We start from the raw sequence: 20,969 nt of genomic DNA on the forward strand, positions 1-20,969 counted from the left end.
TCAGATGTGTTTTTTCGTTTCTTGTGCCAACTTTATGTTCCATTTTCTGTTTTTATTTTCTTCTTGTTTCCTCCATTGTCTTTTTTATGTCAATGAAGCCCATTTCTCCAAAGCAAGTGCTGCTGTGTCACCAGCAGGAGGCGTCTGGTGGTCCTGGTGTTTGAGTGTGGAACCTTAATTGGGTCTTTGAATAAATAATATTCTTTACATGACAGTGAGAGAGATTCAGATTCACTTTGTTCTCATTGTAACAGTACAATGAAAAGGAAAGGTGCAGGCGTTCCAGTGCAAAGAAGACATATGAATATCAAACAATATAAAACAGTGATGACCAATGTACAGATAATATGAACAATATAATATACAGACTTAGGAAGTCCAGGGAAGGAATTTACGTAAACATGGTGTCCATGGTAGAGAGGTGGGTGCAAAAACGGTGACATTGCATTGACATTGGATGTTTTAAAAGAGGGAGTGACCGTTGCATGGCAGAGATTTAGTGCACTTATTTTCTGGAGGAAGCATTTATGTCTCTGACAGCAGTTGGAAAGAAACTGCTTCTCCATATTGATGGATTAATAATTGGGTTCATGTCATAGTTTTTTTTAAAAAGTTGGGGTCAAATCTCCTTTTTGGTTGATAAATCTTGATGGATCTTTGCAGCCCAACACATCCAGCCAGGAGCAGGAGGTTGAACTGTGGTTAATTAAGCTGGTAAATCTTGACATGGATTTCTCTGTTTCTGTTCCCTGTATAAACAGACATGTCAAAGAGGCAACGCTGAGTAAAATATTCCTCAAGACGTCAGAAACTTATGGGAACGTTCCAGTACAAATGTGAATGAACCCTGAATGACCCGGTCCTGACGAGGGGCTTGAAATTCATTTGATTTATTTTATTGTACAGTCTTTGATTCAATTAGTGACTGAATTTGGTAATTTGATGAAATGCAGTGTAGAACAAATAACATGAGATGATAAACGCACCAGAATATACAGAATATAAAAATAAACATCTGCCTTGGATTTGAACAAAAGTTTCTGTTACATTTGGTCCAGGTTTGTAGTTGCACTTCTCACAGTCATCCAGCAGGTGGTGCTGTTTGTATCTTGTACCTCATGGAACTGCCCCAAACATCACAGACTAAGCCCCTCCCCTTCTACAGGTATGATGACAGCGACATCACATGATGACACATCACCCCATCTCTGTGATCTTTGATGTTTGGCTCCTCCCATGTCTCTGATCTCAGGACTGTATAATGAGGTGACGCACCTTCTTCATCCCACCTTTGGTGCGACACTGAACAGACGTCACCAGAACACCGCAGCATCCACCCTGGTTCACCAGGTCCAGATGGCTTTTCCCAGCCGCGATTACCGTCGGTGGACCAACAAGGCCGAGCCCCGGTCCCGGAACATGCAGATGAGGGAAAATGTGCAGGTGAGTGGACAACAAATGCGGTCTGCGCGTGTGCTTCTCCGAACTGACCCTTACCTGCATGAATGTAACATGTAATTTTAGAATCAGATGTGTCTCTGGGGACTGAACCTTACCTGTGCTAAGCTAACCAACATTAGATGGTTTGTCTCAGTGGGTTTAAGCCAACTTCCTGTCCTCCCTTGTAGACCCCCATGGTGCATCGGCCTTCAAGGGATCGACGGACTGAGCCCAGGAAGCTGGTCACTCTTGAATCCTCCAATGAGGTACACCTGAACACAGCTGCCAATGCCTGGAAGCCCTCCATGAAGAGGGCCTCTGGTGCCCACCCTGACATGGACCGGCACCATGAGCTACTGGGAAGCCTGCGCAGCATCCTGAACAAGCTCACCCCGGAGAGGTTTGAGAGCCTGACCAAGTACGTCCTGGAGCTCCCCATCAACACGGAGGAGACCCTGAAGGCAGCTGCTCAACTGCTCTTTGAGAAGGCCGTCTCAGAGCAGCACTTCTCCTCCATGTACGCTGACCTGTGCCGGCGTCTGGCTGAGGTAAGTGACGCGCCGCTTCCTGAATCTTTCATTGTTGTTTTGTTTACTCACCGTCTTTTAAACCTGGTCAGTTACTGTCGTGTCAGTAAGATGATTATATTAACTGAGGTATGTAATCAAGGCGTCTTCCTCTCAGTTGAAGGTGCCCACCTCAGACGGAGGGACGGAGTTCGTCACCTTCCGTCAGCTGCTGATCCGTTGCTGCAAGGCGGAATTTGAGAAGGGTGAAGATGAAGCCTTCATCCGCAAACAGAAACAGGTGGAGGCTGTTCATGATGTAAGAATCCTTTTATTTCCTCCTGTTATTGTTCCAGCCACGTCCGTCTGTGTCCTACCTGATCATTTGACCCCTAACGCCCACTTGTGTCTGTCCTCAGGAGGAGCAGCGAGAGCTCTTGATGATGGAGCTTGAGGAAGACCGCAGCAAAGCCAAGCGGCGCTCCTTAGGCAACGTCAAGTTCATTGGGGAGCTTTTCAAAAAGAACCTGCTGAAAGACTCAGTTATTCACAGGTGCTTGGTGAAGCTCCTGGACAATGGAGGCGAAGACTCCCTTGAGAGTCTCTGCAAACTCCTCACCACAGCAGGGAGGGATCTGGATGTGGTGGACGCCAAGGTATGAAACCAGGACCTCTCCTACAAATTACTGATAGGAGTGGAATATGAACTGCTCTGAACTTTTTCAAGGACTGACTGTTACTGCTGAAAAACCATCAAGACATCTTGTTTATTTTCTGTGTCTCAGGCCCAGATGGATGAAGTCTTCATCCGAATGAACGCCATCATTCGGGAAAACAGAGCGTCTTGCAGGATACAATTCCTGATCCAAGATGTTGTGGACTTAAGAAAGGTAGACATTCAGGAGTGACAAATTGTGATGCAAAACGACAAATGTTGCAGCAGAATTCTCATTGTTTCAATGATCCTTCCTCCCTGTGACACAGAACCAGTGGATTCCTCGAAGGGAGGTGCAGGGTCCAAAGCGGATTGGCGAAATCCATCAGGAGGCTGCACTGGAGAAACTTCAGGAAAACTCAAGGTTCCAGCCTCCACAGGAGGTCGGAAGACGAGGAGGTGGAGCCGTTGGAGTCCGTGGCCCTCGCGCTGATGGGCCTCCCCAGCACTGCCGACCTCGTTGTGAGAGGACGGAGGCAGTGCCCCTCCCCCCAAGGCCTCACACTGATGCCCCGGTACAGCCGCCGCAGGAGGTCGGGAGACGAGGAGGAGCCTTTGGAGAACGTGGCCCTCGTGCGAATGAGCCTCCCCAGCACTGCCGACCTCGCTGTGAGAGGACGCAGGCAGGGCCCCTCCCCCCGAGGCCTCACACCGATGCCCCATGCAGGAACACAAAGGTGAAGTCCAAATCTTTTTCGCTGAAATCTCGGTGAACAAACTTTACGGTCGTAACTTGAAATCTTGTATTTTCTTTGTAGCCTGCAGCTGAGGACCGTCCAGGGGCCAAAGCTACGTGGGGCCACTGGAATAAGGCCAGAGGTCCTGATCGGTCCAACTGGCGGGACCGTGATGACTGCAGTAAGACGCAGTACCACCAGAGCGTGAGAGAGGTCCAAAAGGAGCAGGCACGTGGTGTGACCGGCGCGGCGGCCAACAGGGACGCACGTCCTCGGTCAGACGTCACAGGTATGAACCCTCAGCTAAAGCAACTGTGGAAGAAAGTTTGTCTTTTTTTAATGATGATTGGAATCAAATGAGGATTCAGGACCATAAAGGAATGAACTTTAACTCTGTATTCTCATGGTTTTCCTCCAGTCAAGCAGGAGTCCCGTGGTCGTGGCGGCCTGTCAGCTGCTGGTACTGGGCCTCTGAAGCATGAGGACGTGACCAAGCGCGTCAGTCGACAGGTCAGCAGGCTGTCTGGGGTTCAGTGTTGCAGTTTCTTCTCTTGTTACTTTACGTCTGACAGAAACCGCATGTTTCCCGTTTTAAAAGATGAGGAGGTACTGATGAGTATTTGATCATATTTCAGAAGTTGACCACCAGAGAGCTGAGGCAGCAGCTGGACGGGCTGCTTCAGGAGAACGCCAGTGACCGGCGCATCAGGGACTGGCTGGAGGTGCGTGATCCTTTATCTTCCTGGGGTGACAGGACCCGTTGATCTGGACCCTCCTGATCCCTGTTGTTGAATTTGGATTCTCCTTCACTGTTTTTCAGGCAAACCTGGATGAGGAGCAAACTGCTTCAAAGCTGTTTGTCACTACTTTGGTGACCTCAGTGTGCAGGTCGTCCATCGTCGGTACGTAGGACCTGTGACAGCAGGAAGGGACAAGAAGTCTGGTTCTTGACTGCACTTTTAGTGTAGTTTTACACCAATTTTCACAGGTCTTGATTTCATCATTTTAGGCGAGGACCCCTACTGGCTGGACTTGGAGCGGCTCAGGGGGAGAGTTGCTCTGCTCCGGAAGTACCTGAGCGATGGCGAGAAGCAGCTCCAGGCCGTCTACGCCCTCCAGGACCTGATGGAGGAGATGCGTCATCCCAACAGTGAGTGCTGCTCTCAGTTACTGCTACAAAACAGGACTTTACTCTCCAGTTGTCAGTGAGCTCCTGGGAGGCTCTTCAGCATGAAAACTTGATGTTACTTCCTTTCTTCAAAGTGGTTAAGAAACGTTATTGATCAACTTCTTTGCCACAGATTCATGATGAAACTTGATTTTCCATGGTGACATCCTCTTCTTCTGTCCCTCAGTGCTCCTGATCACCATTTTTGACGTCCTGTTTGTCGAGGACGTCATCAACCACAGGGTCTTCCTCAGGTGGGAAGCCAGGAAGGACGCGGACCAGCGAGACAGCAAAGCTGAAGCGCTGAGATCCGTGCGTCTGTTTTTCTCCTGGCTCAGCAAGGAAGACCGTCAGCAGTTCCTTCCAGCACGCAGACCTGGACCCTTTTGGCAGAGAGGCAGAAACCACTGAACTCAATCACCAACACTTTGGTGTTGAAGCAGTGGCGCCTCTCTGCTGACACTTCTCTTAATGTTCTTTCAAGCTTTGTTGTTTTTTTAGTTTTATTCATGGGAATTGTTTAATTTTAATTGATTTCTTTAATTCCCTGTGCAAATAAAACGAAAGATAAATGAAGACCAGTGGTTGTGAGTTGTGTTTTGTTTTGAAATTTTACAAAATAAAAGAAACAAACTAAAACTGCACATCTTTTGTCCTGTCTGAGTTCATCATCCAGCATAATGGACACCCCCGAGTGCATTATTACACCAGGGTGTCTTTCCTCATCCATGCATCAATCCAGCCATGCCTACGGGCAATTTACAAGTCTGGATTAACGTCGTCCCCTCCGTCGTGGGAGGAAGCCGGAGAATCGGAGAGAACTCACGTAGAACAGGGAGACTCACACAGAAAGACCCTGTGCTCCAGCCGGGGCTCGAACTCGCAACCTTCTGGCCGTGAGGCGACAGTGCTGAGCACTGCACACCCGTGGTTTATGATGTCAATACGTAATCATTACGTCATTTTCAACGAGCTAATTGTTTTGCTGGTGTTAAGTATTTTTTCCGGAATAGCAGGAAGTTACTGTTTGAATGAGCGTTGTTGCTAAGAAACCACGGATCTCAAAGAGCCGCGGAACTCTGATGGAGAGTAAAAAGGTCACGTGATTCACTCGTTCGGTACGTTGGTTTCTTCTTAGAAACACAACAAACTGGAGTTTCCTGGTGGAGTTTCAGTTTTATTGCAGACTTGAAATTTCTCTAAAACACCACACCTGTTGAGCTGAGGGACTTGCAGCAGCCATTCGGTAAGTCCCACAAACCTTCCAGCACCCAGTAGTCAAGTACCTGACGGACACCGTTCAGGATGGAGGGATGTAGCAGTTTTCATTGAGCTTTTACTCCCCACTAGCGGCCACTGCTAGCATTAGCATGCCTCGCTGAAGCTGCTTGATTCCTGTCTTAGTGGAACATTTGGAATAAAAGCTGAAACGGTTGTCAACTCATTTGTTGCCTACATGACCAACGTTTGCTGTCATTCATGAGAAATGCCAGTTTGCTGGAGGCCACAAGGATTTCCTCCAGGACCAACAGGTCCAAACCCCTGAAATTCAAGGACCCAACAGTTGCAGGACTGAAGCAGCAGCCAGAAAGACTTGATGTGTTTGTCAGGGTTCATGCGGTCATGAAAAACCTGCTACAGCCATGGAGTTTGAAAACAGCCATTTCCAGGCCTGGGAGAGTTTTGAAGATAATGCCAGGATGTTTTAGAAAAGTCATGGAAATACACCTGAGAAATACCTGAGTACTGGAGTACAGGTGTGGTTCAGTCAGCATCACCTGAGAACAACCTCCAGGAGACGTTCTTTCATGGAGGTTAAACCTACGCCTGGTCTTTCCCAGTTTATTGTTACGAGTCAGCAGACGTCTCAGAGAGTGTGTGGTCGTGAAAAAGTCCTGGTGTGTTTGGTGATGGAAGTTGACGACTGCTCAGTCCAGATGTTGACCAGAGGTGTTTGTTACACAGGACTACATTTGGTTCATGTGACTTTGTAACAGAGCTGCACAGCTGTGGAAAAAATGTCTGATACTGATGGGAATATTAATGTCATACGTCACTCATCTCATTTTTATTGAAAAGCCATTCAGATGGCACTGGTGCGACTGGTTGTGGAGTGTGTGAGAACCCAAACCTCCGCCTGGTATCCATGTTCTCTCCATGAGCTGAACAGGTGCAGGTGTCCTGGCGCAGGTCTGATCAAGTATCTGACTGGTGGATCAAGGATGGCGAGAACCTCAGCAACAACAGCCGAGGTCTCACAGCACTGGAACACTAAGCAGCCCGTGTCTTGTCCTGTAGAAGCAGCTGGTAACCATGACAACATACAACGGCTCCAAGCTCTTCAGGCCTGAAGCCTCGCATCGTGTGTTCAGGAGACCAGGCGTTGCTCTGCAGAAGGCCATACGCCAGCTGTCCTTCGATGGGAAGCGCATGAGGAAGGCTGTGAACCGCAGAACCATCGACTACAACCCCTCTGTGGTCAGGTACCTGGAGGTAACTACAACTTTATTGAAGCCAACTACAACTTTAATGAAGCTAACTACAACTTTATTGAAGCTCACGACAACTTTAATGAAGCTAACTACAACTTTATTGAAGCTCACTACAACTTTATTGAAGCTAACTATTGAAGCTCACTACAACTTTATAGAAGCTAACTACAACTTTATTGAAGCTCACTACAACTTTATTGAAGCTCACTACAACTTTATTGAAACTCACTACAACTTTATTGAAGCTAACTACAACTTTATTGAAGCCAACTACAACTTTATTGAAGCTAACTACAACTTTATTGAAGCTCACTACAACTTTATTGAAGCTCACTACAACTTTATTGAAACTCACTACAACTTTATTGAAGCTAACTACAACTTTATTGAAGCCAACTACAACTTTATTGAAACTCACTACAACTTTATTGAAGCTAACTACAACTTTATTGAAGCTCACTACAACTTTATTGAAGCCAAGTACAACTTTATCGAAGCTCACTACAACTTTATTGAAGCTAACTACAACTTTATTGAAGCTAACTACAACTTTATTGAAGCTCACTACAACTTTATTGAAGCTCACTACAACTTTATTGAAGCTCACTCAAACTTTATTGAAGCTCACTACAACTTTATTGAAGCCAACTACAACTTTATTGAAGCTCACTCAAACTTTATTGAAGCCAACTACAACTTTATTGAAGCTCACTACAACTTTATTGAAGCTCACTACAACTTTATTGAAGCTAACTACAACTTTATTGAAGCTCACTCAAACTTTATTGAAGCTCACACAAACTTTATTGAAGCTCACTCAAACTTTATTGAAGCTAACTCAAACTTTATTGAAGCTCACTCAAACTTTATTGAAGCTAACAAGCTGTTAGTGACATCGTAGCAGCACAGGTCTTTTACTGGATCTTCCCGTACGTCCCGATGTCCTGAACTCTGCTCTGACGTTCCGCCACAGTTCCGACCCGTTTGTTTTCTCCGCAGAATCGTGTGTGGCAGCGAGACCATCGCGACTGTCCAGCTATCCAGCCTGACGCAGGAAGTTACGGCGATGTGAGTGTTTGTCATGAACTTGTCAACGTCTGTGACAGGTTCTCAGAGATGGAGATGAATCCAGTTTTGTTCGTGTCACCATTTTCTCCTGCAGGAAACAAATTTTTCCCGTGTGTGTGTGTGTGTGTGTGTGTGTGTGTGTGTGTGTGTGTGTGTGTGTGTGTGTGTGTGTGTGTGTGTGTGTGTGTGTGCTGTGTTTAATCAAATCCTGGCCTGTTGTGTGTCCTGCAGCTGGTTCCTCCTCTCGGGATGCTGAACAAGCCCGTGAATGCTGTCACTACCAAGTGCGTCCAAACCGTCAGCAACAAGGTCAAGTGTCCAGTGTTTGCTGTCAGGGTGAGTGGCTGTGCATCACTTCCTGTTTCTACTGTCAGCTGCATTCCATCCAAACTGTCTGAGGCAGAGTGTTGGAGCTCTCCCAATCTGGAGACCTTGGTTCATCTAAACATTGATTGATTGATTGTTTCCTCTAAATCGTTGGAATAAAGCGACAAGTTGATATTCAGCAAGTTTCACATTCACTTATGGCAGAGAAACTCAAATGGTAATGGAGGGTCGCTGCTCCTCATGGAGGCAGTGACACGTTTCAGTCCCTCCGTGGGTTGTAGAGAGCCATAACTGACGTTAGCGCCCTCTAGTGAGCAACCACGGTGGCTGCAGGCACAGGCTGAGTGTGAAGATGAAGTGGTTCTGTCTGTCACTCTAGTGGACCCCTGAAGGCCGGCGTCTGGTCACTGGCACGTCCAGCGGAGAGATCACGCTGTGGAATGGACTCACCTTCAACTTTGAGGCCATCGAACAGGTAAACATCAGCTCTGACCTCACTTCCTCTGAACCTTTGTCACGTCAAGCGTTTCAGGGTGTTTCTGCAGATTCAGTGTGAACGTAACGACTGAAACGAAGCTGACAGTGTCACGTTAACTGTTCTAATTGTGAAAAGCAAACCCAACATGTTTCCTGGTGGTCTGCCCGTGTCTGCAGGGTCACAACAGTGCGGTCAGGGCCATGACGTGGTCTCACGTCGACAAGTGGATGGTGACGGGGGACCACCAAGGCGTTGTGAAGTACTGGCAGCCCAACTTGAACAACTGCATGACGTTCCAAGCTCACCCCGAGGCGATTAGAGCCGCCAGGTTTGTAGCCAGTCTGAAGTTTTCTGAGACCACCCCAGTCTCTGCTGCCTGCTGTCAGTGCTGCAGTACCGGGCTGCCACTGCTGGGGGCACTGCTGCCACATGGAGTTGTTGTTGTGGTTGAGTCATGAGAGATGGACGTGGCTGCTGTTGTTATTGTGGCTGATGAGTTGTTGTCTCAGTTCTGGGATGATGTCATGTTGATGTTTACAGACGGACGCCAAACAGTCAAAGATCAAACGTCTTCAGTTTATCATCAGATGGTTACCCGGAGTCACGGCGACCAATCACATTCATCATAGCAGTTTCTGACCTTCATGGGGGACTGGGGATGTTCAGGATCAGGTTCTAGCCCAGTAACACTGACTTCCTGTCTTCTCTTTCTCCTCCAGTTTTTCTCACAATGACAATAAATTCGCCACCTGCTCAGACGACGGCACCGTTCGCATCTGGGACTTCCTGAGCTGCCACGAGGAACAGATCCTCAGAGGTACGAGGCACCGCCCCGTCACGGCCAATGGGCGATTCCTCGAGTGATGACACTTCCTGTTACATCATCCAGATAAGTCAAATATCCAGAAGACAAACACGACAGCACTAAAGGCTGAGTGTGTGTGTGTGTGTGTGTGTGTGTGTGTGTGTGTGTGTGTGTGTGTGTTTAGGTCACGGTGCTGATGTGAGGTGTGTTGACTGGCATCCAACCAAAGGTCTGGTTGTGTCCAGCAGCAAAGACTGCCAGCAGCCGGTAAAATTCTGGGACCCAAGAACTGGAGAGAATCTGCGATCACTGTGAGTACACACACACACACACACACACACACACACACACACACACACACACAGAGCCCCCCCCCCTTGTATTACTAGTGTAGCAGTGACAGTGAGTGTGTAGGTGTCTTTCTTCCGTGGTAGAAAATGTCTGAACTTTGTCACTTGATTTATTTTATTTTTATCAATAAAAATGATGAAAAATATCATGAATGATGATGAAGAATTATGATGAAAATAATCTGAAAATTAGAGAAAAAAATCTATTTAACAAATGTTTGTAATCATTAAAGTGACGTCAGTGTTTAACGGTGGGATCACTTTGATTTATAACGTTTCAGTGAAACTGTCCGTGGTGTTGCTGAGGACCCCTGTGTGTCCCTGGAACCTCACTTTGAGAAACCTTTCATAATTATGATTCAGCTCGGTTTCATTTAGCGGCGTCCAGATGTGTAACACGGACATCTGACCTTTGACCTTTTGAGTAGAATAGTCTCCTGTTGACCTGCTCCTGACTCTCACGCCTCTCTTCAGATACGCCCACAAGAAGTCGGTGATGGAGGTGAAGTGGAACCTGAGCGGTACTTTGCTGCTGACGGCGTCACACGACCACCTGTGTAAAGTGTTTGACATCAGGAATATGAAGCGGGAGCTGCAGGTGTTCAGAGGACACAAGAATGAGGTCACAGGTGAGCATCAGCAGCACTTCCTGTCCACAGGTAGAAAACACAGGTAGGACCCAAAGAGCACCTGTCCCACCTGGAACGTGGGAGGTTTATGACATCACAGGTTTGACACCGCTCAACATGGTGGTGTTTGTGGCTCCGCCCACAATTATTAGCTTTGAGATTTAAGGAAGCGGCCGTTTGTTGTCACATGAATGTTCTTATCTTGGAAGGGAGAGGCTGTGATGTTGGATCTGATTACTTCCTGTTTCCTTCCTCAGCGGTCGCCTGGCATCCCATCCATGAAGGTCTGTTTGCCAGCGGAGGTTCTGATGGTTCTCTGTTCTTCTGGGACGTCGGGTACGTAGATCAGCCTCCTGTCACGGACTGTTAACGAGTCATCAGTCAGTACCGTCAGTCAGGGCAGAAGTCGGCGCTTGAGGTCAACAAACCACTGAACCCTCACCCTAATACATTCATGTGTCAAGCCACCTAGCTGGTCATCAGTTGGAGTTCGATGGTAGATGTTGACATGCAGTTCTTCTCCAGGTTCTTTTATGAGTAAACAGATGTTTGAGAGAACGTGCGGTCATGAGAACGTTCCTCAGACGTTGGGGACGTATGGAGCACACGACTGTCTTCATTCCAGCCTTTTTACCTATAAAAACTTCAAGTTGTGTCATGGTTTCTGGGGACACTCGTCACAGCAGCCCACAGTTTAGGTTACAACAACCCCAAAACAATGACGAGAACTGATGATGACCAGCTTGACGGTGGCGTGCTGATGTCACTGTGGACACTGAGGTGTGTGTGTTTAACAGGGTGGAGAAGGACGTGGGCCAGGTGGAGGCAGCTCACAAAGAGATGATCTGGAGTCTGGCCTGGCACCCTCTGGGACACATCCTCTGCTCCGGCTCCAACGACCGCACCAGGTAGCGGCAAACTTCCACACATCACACGTCGCGTGATGACGTCCTTGTTTCCGTCTTCACGCCGTCTCCTGTGTTTCAGTAAATTCTGGACCAGGAACCACCCTGGGGATAAGATGAGGAACAACCTGAAACTGCCTGAGCCCCTGGAGGACCACACAGTGAACGGTGAGCCTCACGACCCAGTGACTGTCGAGGATTCCTGGTGTTTGATAGATCCAAGTAGAAAACGGTGTGTGTGTGTGTGTGTGTGTGTGTGTGTTTGTTTGTGTGTTTGTTTGTGTGTTTCAGATGAAGTGTGGCCCAGCAGTGTGATGTTCCCCAGTCTCATCCCTGAGCCACTTAAGGCCAGCATGGAGCAGGAGCGGAGCAGTAAGTGTGTTTGTGTGTGTGTGTGTGTGTGTGTGTGTGTGTGTGTGTGTGTGTGTGTGTGTGTGTGTGTGTGTGTGATAGGAGTGACTGAGTGTAACTCTGACTGTCGTCTCCAGGTAAGGGGGAGGAGTCCATCCCTGGGCTGGGCTGGGGCTTGGACCAGATCATGGCGGATGTCACGAAGGAGGACGTCCCACCCAAGACCAAGCCGTACACCAAACCCATCCCAGCTGAGTTCCAGGAGGTGAGCGTGGGCTCGTCAGCCCCTCAGGCCGTCACCGCTGGAATACAAGCTAACGGGTGTGCTGCTCTCTACAGGCCTGGACCCAGAACAAAGTGCCCAGGAGGCCCCCTACTGGACATTTACAGAAGAGGAAGACTTGGTTGGAGCTGCAGCTGGAGATGGTGGCTCTGCTGTACACCAGCCCCACGCAGCTGAAGGTGAGCACCAGACACTCGACATTCACATCACATGCTCGTCACGTGACTCTTTTGACGGCGTCAGCAGGTCTTTACTGTTTCTGGTACTATCAAGAGTCTGTCCCATGTTTTATTTTGAAAATCAGCCAGATGCTTGCGTGTCTGACTTCCTGCTTGTCTCTAAATATGACTGGACACAAATTTACTAGAATGGCTGCGATCGTCTCTGGCAGCTGTGTTGGACTCTGAGTGAGACCCAGTGGGGTCCAGTAAGAAGACCAGAACAAGCGACTTCCTGGATGGGGGGCCCTGGCATCCTCATGGTAACGTGCTTGTGTCTTTGTTCTTGAGCAGCAGATAAAGATGGAGCTGGAGAAGAGGAAGCGGATGAGGACCAATGTGAACATGGTCCCCCCACAAGGCCCCCCCTTACCTCCTGTCAAGCCTCGTGGACAGAGGGGGCCTCCCTCTGGACTCCGATCCCACCAGGGGCCCCCTCCAAGCATGATGGGACCACCAGACATGCAGCAACAGCCAGACCCCCACTGGCACATGGGCCCCCAGGGACCTTATGGCATGGGCCCTGGACCGATTCAGGGGCCCCCCGATTGGTTGATGGGGCCCCCTCCCCAAAGAATGGATCCCTGGCACCTACAGGGGCCTCCACCACAGTGGGGCATGATGCCGCCTCAAAGTAATATGATGGGCCCCCAGGGTCCAATGTTTGCTGGACAGATGGGGCCTCCCTCTGGACCCTGATCACACCAGGGGCCCCCTCCTAGAATGATGGGACCACAAGACAAGCAGCAAATTCCAGCCCTCCAGCACATGGGCCCCCAGGGACCTGACAGCATGGACCTTGGACCATTGCAGGGGCCTCCTGGTTGGGCCCCCCTCCTTAAGGAATGGATCCCTGCCACCTACAGGGGCCCCACCACAGTGGGGCGTGATGCCACGTCGAGGAAAATGATGGGCCACAGGGTCATATGTTTGCTGGACAGATGGAGCCTCCCTCTGGACCCCGATCCCACCAGGGGCCCCCTCCAAGCATGATGGGACCACAAGACATGCAGCAACATCCAGACCCCCACTGGCACATTGGCCCCCAGGGACCTCATGGCATGGGCCCTGGACCGATTCAGGGGCCCCCTGATTGGTTGATGGGGCCCCCTCCCCAAAGAATGGATCCCTGGCACCTACAGGGGCCTCCACCACAGTGGGGCATGATCCCGCCTCAAAGTAATATGATGGGCCCCCAGGGTCCAATTTTTGCTGGACAGATGGGGCCTCCCTCTGGACCCTGATCACACCAGGGGCCCCCTCCTAGAATGATGGGACCACAAGACAAGCAGCAAATTCCAGGCCCCCAGCACATGGGCCCCCAGGGACCTGACAGCATGGACCTTGGACCATTGCAGGGGCCTCCTGGTTGGGCCCCCTCCTTAAGGAATGGATCCCCTCCACCTACAGGGGCCCCACCTCAGTGGGGCGTGATGCCACCTCGAGGAAAATGATGGGCCACAGGGTCCAATGCAAGAAGGAATGATGAGGCCCCCACCCAACCCATCAAAACATCATACCTGCAGACCCAGGTGAGCTGATGTTGGACAGGAAGTTGTTCGATTGCATCATCAAAAGAATCTCAGGTGAGGGGACACCTGTCTGGCCCCTCCTTCTGACGTTCTAAGGTCTATCAACCTGGTCTGGTCTTTCCAGGGTCAGAACTCGTGGCCCTGATGTATGGACGGGGAGGCAGGGGCCCAACGGCAGGGGTGAGCCTCCCCTGCGTGACTCAGGTAAGTCTTTTGATGACTAATTGATTGGTTGATTGATTTCTTGTTTGCTTCATTGATTGGTTTCTCTCCCTGAGCCTGGTCAGGTGGGGCAGCAGGAGAGAAGTGAAATGTTTTATTTGGGTCTCGTTGTGGGTTTTTTTTTCCTGCATTTCAACAGCACGTAGAAGTCCAGCATGAGTCGCTTCCCACGTAGGACCTAGTCAGACCTGCAGTCTTTGCAGAACTCGAGCCCACAGGACCGAGTCCACCTGAAGGCTGCTAAACACAGATGTCACATGATCATCTTAGTCCCGTGTGATTGAGAGAGTAGAGAGAGAGTAGAGTCGAGTCGTCCTTTATGAGCCCCTTGAGGGAAACTGGAAAGTTACACACCCAAATTGTCGACAAAGCTGTCCCAAATAATCACAATTATTACTGGTGGACCGTAATGATGGCACCCGTCAAAATTCTACAGAGCACACGTACATCTGTTTGTGTATGTGCGCGAAATTTAGGAGGAACCATCGTCGTGCAGTTTCCAGGGTTACGGATCCATGTCCTCCTCAAGCGTTTGGGGGACAAACGGATCCATCCTTGTCACTCTGGTCTCTGTTGCCTTTCTGTGTCAGGCTGCTTTTGTAAATTGTGCCTGGTGAACAGAGCCATCATGTCGCTCCAGAGCCTCCACGTCATATCTGCTGGATAATTTCAGTAAATTTGTGTAAAATTCTGACTTTTCTAATCCGGCGTTCCCCAGAAGCACAGGCGTTGGTAACCCTGGTGAGGCCCTCTGCTGATCCTGGGCCTGCGTGGGTCCGCGTCTCCTCTGGTCAACCCCTTTTAGGCCAATGAGATTCATGTGAATGCTGTTGAAATGCAGGTTTTGCTTTTCCTGTTATTTGCCATCAAAAAGCTAAAAGGCACTGGTAACGGTCCTCCTGGTTTACTGGGACGGGGTTCGATTCCCTGCAGTGTCCTGCTGATTGATGTGGCCGTCACCCTCATGCGGGGAGGGGGGGGGGCTAATTATATTAATGTATTTACAATGTACATATACTGTAAGAGCTTTATTGAACTGTTTCATTTGTATTCAACTCTTCTGCAACATACGTGTTCTCCCAGTAGGATGGTGTGATGGCCTTGACGCGGTACATGTTCACCTGCTCAGGTGCCTCCTCCAGCAGGGCCTGGCTCTCCACTGTCACAGCCACCAGCAGCTGTGGTGGGCTGGAGGAACCCTGGCAGTTGGCCTGGATAGTTTTCGAGCTCAACTTTTGCCGTTTAAGTTGATTAAATCAGGCCAGATGTGAGTACTGCAGTGAAGGCGGGATTAGGTGACCTCTGACCTTTGTATATTTGGCCATGCTTGCGTTGTGCTGCACTACCAAGTCACAGCTCACGGACGTCTGACCTGAATTTCAAGTTTCATCATTATTAGCAGTATGATTGCATCTGATGGAGACCTGCGCAGTACTGCAGTCTTCAGTATGAATCCAGAGGCTTCGTTTTCTTCTCTCCACCGTGCAGCGTCCCGCCTGGAAACCCCTCGACACTGTGATCGTTCACTGTAACGTTTTCTAATCAGTTACAAATTGAAGTTCATCAAGATTCAGTTTTAATTATCAACTCAAATACATATTGGTAAAAGTGTGAATCAATGAATTGATAAACTGTCGAAGTGGATATCATTTCATTTTCACCATTCAAAGCCTGATAGGTCAGATAGGTTGGGGTTTTTTTGTTCCTCATTATTTCCTGTCTCATGCTTTTATTTTGGTTTGTCGCCTGCTGGATGGTCTCGTCTCAGATCCTCCACTTCCTGCCCTCCCGTGCCTCCCTCTGGCCCCACCCCTCATGCGGTTTGCCTGTGTCTCGCTGTCTTCTCTTTCCTCTCTGCTCGTTGGCCTTGTCCCCAGTGTCGCCGTTACTTGTCTTTCAGACCTGATGATCCCTGTTTTTGACCGTCTGAGTCCTCGTGCTGTGATAACTTTTCACTGCTCACAGGCAGCGGAGGCCCAAGCAATCAACCTGCAGAGCATCTCAGGTCACAGTTCTACTGTCAGCAACAACGTCTGCTTGCGTCTCTGCGACACCAAACCACTGAGCGTGCTCAATGAAGCTGGGGGTCGTCGTCTTCTTCTTCTTCTTCTTCTTCTTCTTCTTCTTCTCTGCTAACTTCTTCCAGCTCTCCATGGATTTTACTATTTTTCTATTTCCTGCTTGCACAATTAACAACTTTTTTTTTTTTAAATCTTCTTTTGTCAGATGCCAGATCAGAAAATACTGGACTGAGTATTTTAGGGCGGACTGAATTTCTTCTCGTATATGTAACTTGTGTGATTTGAATCAATCGTGAACACGTGAAATATACGACCTGCTAATGAACATGGAGGTCTACTGACAGATGCTTTTGATGGCAGAATGGTAGCCCCACCCAGAGCGATACATGTAAAGGCGTAGTGGGGAGTCTCTCCTCCTGGGTTCAGGCTTTTAAAGAGAGGTAAACAGTGGAGCTCTCTGTTGTCAGGATGAAGGTCAGGCTTGGCTTGAGGCAAGGAAGAAGACCCTCAGTGTACAGAGAACCATGACATCGGCTACATTTCTATTCTTGATCCACCTGTTAGCTTGCAGGAGGACGACTCATGGGGATGGGATATGACAGGGCAGGTGTCAGCTTTCTTCTGCTTTTCTGTGTTTACCAGGTCACAGACTGACACATTGAGTCAGACAAACATTAAAAAGGTTCCTGAAAACACAGCAGCGTTGCTTTTGTTACAAGTGAAAACAGGACAAACTCTCAAAACAGTTGCATGGGTCACACGTGACATTTTTCTATCATTTCTACATGTAACGTGTTTTGTGTCATCACTTCTCATCACTGGAAGCTTTGGCAAAGAAACTGAATCTTGGGCCCAAATGGCTCCTCCCTTTCTTTTATCCAATTATCTATTATTATATTATATCATCTATCCATCCATTGTCTTCCGCTTATTCCTACATTAAGGGTCGCAGGGGGAGCATCTACAGGCGAGAGGCGGGGTTCACCCTGGACAGGTCACCAGCCCATCGCAGGGCCAACACACAGAGACAAACAACCTTTCACACTCACATTCATACCTACGGTCAATTTAGAGCATCAATCAGCCTCGTCCCCAATTGCATGTCTTTGGACGGTGGGAGGAAGCCGGAGTACCAGAGAGAACCCACACAGGAACAGGGAGAACATGGAGACTCACACAGAAAGATCCCGCGCCCGAGCCGGGACTCGAACCCGGAACCTTCTTGCTGTGAGGCCACAGTGCTGACCACTGCACCACCGTGCAGCCCTTATATTATATTATATTATATTATATTATATTATATTATATTATATTATATTATATTATATTATATTATATTATATTATATTATATTATTCTGTTCACTATCTGTGAAAACCATTGAAGTAAAGGTTTGATTCAAGAAGAGAAGACGGTATCTTATCTTTCGAATCTAAGTTTGCAGTGTGATCCATTTTACAAGCAGAGGGTGGCGGTAATGAGCCAACAAGCTGAATGCAAAACGGCAAGAAAGGGGAGGAGGAAGAAGAGACTCCACCGTCGTCACTTCCGGAAAGTATAAATATTCATTTACGTCAGTTTCGATAAGGCGCCACCGGAGAGAGCAGTTGAAGACTTTGCGTTCTTGGACACAAAATTTGCTCAGTGTTTATCCAGTGGTTAGACCTACAGCTCCGCCATGGCCGATAAGATGAACATGTCCCTGGACGACATTATCAGGCTGAACAAGAATGGAGGCCGCGGCGGCGGAGCGGGTGGAAGTTCAGGTCGCACCGGCGGTGGCTCGTCGAGGCCGGCACGGGGTCGACCGAGTAATTTCAGCCGTGAGAGAAGCAACAGAACCACGCCGTACACCCGGGTATGAAAGAAGAGCAATTCACACGGAGGGAAATGAAAATAACTTGAATGTTTTTTTTACAGTCGTGGCTACGGGATAATGGACTTCCGTGATCGGTGACGTCAATAGCAGCGACAGCACGGGAGAATCTCCGACTCCTTTGATAGAAATACACCACATTACCTCACATGTTGATGTTTTTTGGGAAGCTCCTCAGCTATTGACTGTCACCACAGCCGTGTGTGTTGAACCGCACTGCCCAGAAGCAACAGGTTAGACTGGGATGAGAGTCCTTTCATCAAGATGGCTGCTGTACACGGCTCTCTTCTTGAAAAGATGTTGCTAGTCATGTTGTCAGGTGAGGAGAAGCGGCCATTGTTCTCTTGCCATTGTTCCAACATGACCACGATGTTAAGAACTACAATAGGTCAGTGTCGGAATGTATTTCTAGCACGTTTAATCGAGAATTTGTGTTTGAAAATGGCACCTCTTCCAGCCTCTAGCTTTCCTTGTTTCCTTGCTTGTTGGAGACAGAATTTCTTACATCATCTCAACTCGAAGCTGAATGTTTATTTGCTCTCTGATTCCTCTTCTGGAAAGCCTGGATAATGTCCTCGGCCTACGTGTTTGGAGGAACTAAACCACCATAAACATGAAGTCTTATGTCACAGCTAGCGATTGGTGTAGCTCAGACATGGACATATGGAGTTTGTGTACGTAGCATGAACATAGCCGTCTGAGTCAAGCGTCTTTCTCTGGCGTTGTTTGTGGGGGGAAAAAAAGGAACCTAAAGAAGTATTTCTTCATACCTGTCACAGCCCCGAGAGTTGCCAGACAAATGGCAGCACGACATGTTCGAGGAGCATCTCGGTGGGCGTCGAGGACCGAGTGCGGCGCCGGATAGAAGTGAAGAATCAAGTGGCAAACTGCTGGTTTCCAATCTGGACTTTGGGGTCTCGGATTCAGACATCAAGGTAAATATTCAGTCCACTGCGGTCAACCCAGATGTAGCGAGCACCACTGATGGGGCTTTTTTTTTTCTTTTTTCTCAGGAGCTGTTTGAGGATTTTGGGACGCTGAGGAAAGCGTCCGTCCACTACGACCGCTCCGGTCGCAGCAAAGGAACTGCAGACGTTCAATTTGAAAAGACGGCAGACGCACTCAAAGCCATGAAGCACTATAATGGCGTGCCGCTGGATGGTGAGGTCCCCCCCCCCCCCCCCAGCTGGAGCCATGCTCCTTGCTGGACATCCAGAAACTCTGGAGCAAAGTCCCTCCTCACGAGCTTAAACTCTTATCTGAATTGTTGCTAGGTCGCCCCATGAAAATCCAGCAGGTGACAGCTGAGGCCTACGCACCAAGTAGGTCGTCCACACAGAGGTACGACGTCGTAAGTTGTGTCGAATGTATTTGGGAGATGGTGGTGTTTACTTTGAGCGTGCGATCTGATCCCTCTGTTCTCCAGTTCAAACAGAGGGTTCGACAGGAGCAGGCTTGGTCAGCCCAAGTTTGAGCGGAGCGAAAGGAGGCGAGGCGGTGGAGGCTCGAGAGGTCGGGGGAGAGGAAACCGCACTCAACTTTCTGCTGAAGAGTTGGATGCCCAGCTGGATGCTTATAACGCCATGGTACTTCCGACATATTCTTCCAGTGGACATATTTGATGTCCTCCCCAGAGCCACACAGACATCGATAACCTTCTCTGTGTTGAATGCTAGTTAGCTTAGCTTAGCCAGATGAATGGCAGTGGGTAAGCAGGTTAGCATACCTCTGTCGAAAGTGATCAGATATCATCTTTAAAGCGATCTACGGTTGTGCGTAACATTTGCTAATTAATAATTACGACACAGAGTTGTGTTAGAATCTGATGCACAGCCTGAACTACTTCCTGGCGGGGTGGAGTGATTTGATGCAGCACATTAAAATTCCTGCCGGGAAAACCAGAAAGTTTGTCGACGACTGCTGTGTTTGGCTTTGTGAGAAAAGCCAGGCGGGGTTTTCTCTGGGCGATAAAAGGCGCTCAACCTTCTGCCTTTGAACCACAGTACGCGTAGGTATGCTAACCTGCCCACCTGTTATCATTCATTGTGCTAAGCTAACTAGCAGGCAGCTGCACTCCTGGTGGTCCAATTCCAAGCGTAGCGCGGAGAAGAGACGGGTATCTGTCCTGTGTGGCTCTGAGGACGACGGTCAATGCGTGTGTGTCCCAGAATCTTTGTTTCGGCTGCAGTGGTGCTGCTGCAGATGTCCCCTGCTGATTTAGTTCTTTGTCTTCTCAGTTTCAGATGGACACCAGTTAGAGGCACTTGTAAAGGAAGGTACCTTCCACCTGCTTTTACTTTTCCTCGTTGTTTTGATGGTTTGGACCTTCTTACATTTATGGTTTCAAGAAATTTTCTTGTATAAACCAAATATGTTCTGTTTTTGTTTTTTAGTAATTTTTTTTTTTTTTGGAACCCATTTTTTCTGGGTCACTCTTGTATTTAAGGACTCCCCCCTCAGGCCGTGATCAGCTGCTGCTTGGGTCCAAATTGAGAGGATCATCTCCTGAACCCTGCCCTTGATTTAGACTTGTTTTTTTTATGATCTTAAACTTGTTTCATTGGCTTGTACATTGTTACTGTACATCAATTATGTCTCTTGGTACTGTATACTGGACAAAAGATGTTTCAAAGAGTTTTGTACATAAATGCATTACAGTGAACGGACTTTCTCGTGTGTGTTCATTTAAAAATGTCCCATCGTCCAAAGATGACCTCACAATGAAGGAGCTCCATTTGTGCTTCCTTACATCAGCGGACAGGTTGGCCTAACTGACGTTTGCAGCTTCAACAAAATTTACGGGTGAGGTGCGCTCATCTCTGGAGGAAATGCAAGGAAAAGTTGATGGATACGACATGAACCGGACCACAGTCCAACCTGAGCCCGGAGTCCGCCAGAAATCTCTG

The 20,969-nt window shown here is 48.5% G+C and overlaps 3 protein-coding genes across 4 annotated transcripts; all 3 read left to right on the top strand.

Moving 5' to 3' along the window:
* Nucleotides 1-1,299: 1,299 nt before the first annotated feature.
* LOC147256841 (eukaryotic translation initiation factor 4 gamma 1-like) lies at nt 1,300-5,105 on the top strand. The gene is made up of 12 exons (XM_086210479.1): nt 1,300-1,443; nt 1,629-1,988; nt 2,125-2,265; nt 2,366-2,602; nt 2,732-2,836; nt 2,931-3,338; nt 3,420-3,627; nt 3,757-3,848; nt 3,974-4,060; nt 4,159-4,240; nt 4,348-4,488; nt 4,694-5,105. Exons 1-12 carry the CDS (start codon nt 1,357-1,359, stop codon nt 4,915-4,917), a joined length of 2,172 nt encoding a protein of 723 aa, XP_086066605.1. The 5' UTR covers nt 1,300-1,356; the 3' UTR covers nt 4,918-5,105.
* A 534-nt stretch (nt 5,106-5,639) lies between these two features.
* On the top strand, nt 5,640-13,111 carry LOC147256842 (pre-mRNA 3' end processing protein WDR33-like). The gene is made up of 16 exons (XM_086210005.1): nt 5,640-5,752; nt 6,805-6,999; nt 7,998-8,066; nt 8,298-8,402; nt 8,773-8,868; nt 9,048-9,199; nt 9,591-9,688; nt 9,861-9,987; nt 10,501-10,655; nt 10,913-10,991; nt 11,453-11,563; nt 11,643-11,728; nt 11,852-11,944; nt 12,049-12,176; nt 12,251-12,373; nt 12,704-13,111. Exons 2-16 carry the CDS (start codon nt 6,820-6,822, stop codon nt 13,109-13,111), a joined length of 2,010 nt encoding a protein of 669 aa, XP_086066131.1. The 5' UTR covers nt 5,640-5,752; nt 6,805-6,819.
* Nucleotides 13,112-17,741: 4,630 nt separating this feature from the next.
* Nucleotides 17,742-20,729, top strand: LOC147256843 (THO complex subunit 4-A-like). Of its 2 annotated transcripts, XM_086210034.1 has the most exons (7): nt 17,742-18,045; nt 18,843-18,998; nt 19,077-19,224; nt 19,338-19,404; nt 19,490-19,649; nt 20,301-20,339; nt 20,510-20,729. In XM_086210034.1, exons 1-6 carry the CDS (start codon nt 17,866-17,868, stop codon nt 20,319-20,321), a joined length of 732 nt encoding a protein of 243 aa, XP_086066160.1. In that variant the 5' UTR covers nt 17,742-17,865; the 3' UTR covers nt 20,322-20,339; nt 20,510-20,729. The 2 variants fall into 2 exon arrangements, with proteins under 2 accessions (XP_086066160.1, XP_086066159.1); XM_086210033.1 differs by having other exon boundaries at nt 20,301-20,729.
* Nucleotides 20,730-20,969: the final 240 nt, after the last annotated feature.

The sequence above is a fragment of the Aulostomus chinensis genome, chromosome 8 (assembly GCF_037954235.1).
Source record: "Aulostomus chinensis isolate RoL2024-O1b breed Wild chromosome 8, RoL_Achi_v1.0, whole genome shotgun sequence".
Taxonomy (NCBI): domain Eukaryota; kingdom Metazoa; phylum Chordata; class Actinopteri; order Syngnathiformes; family Aulostomidae; genus Aulostomus; species Aulostomus chinensis.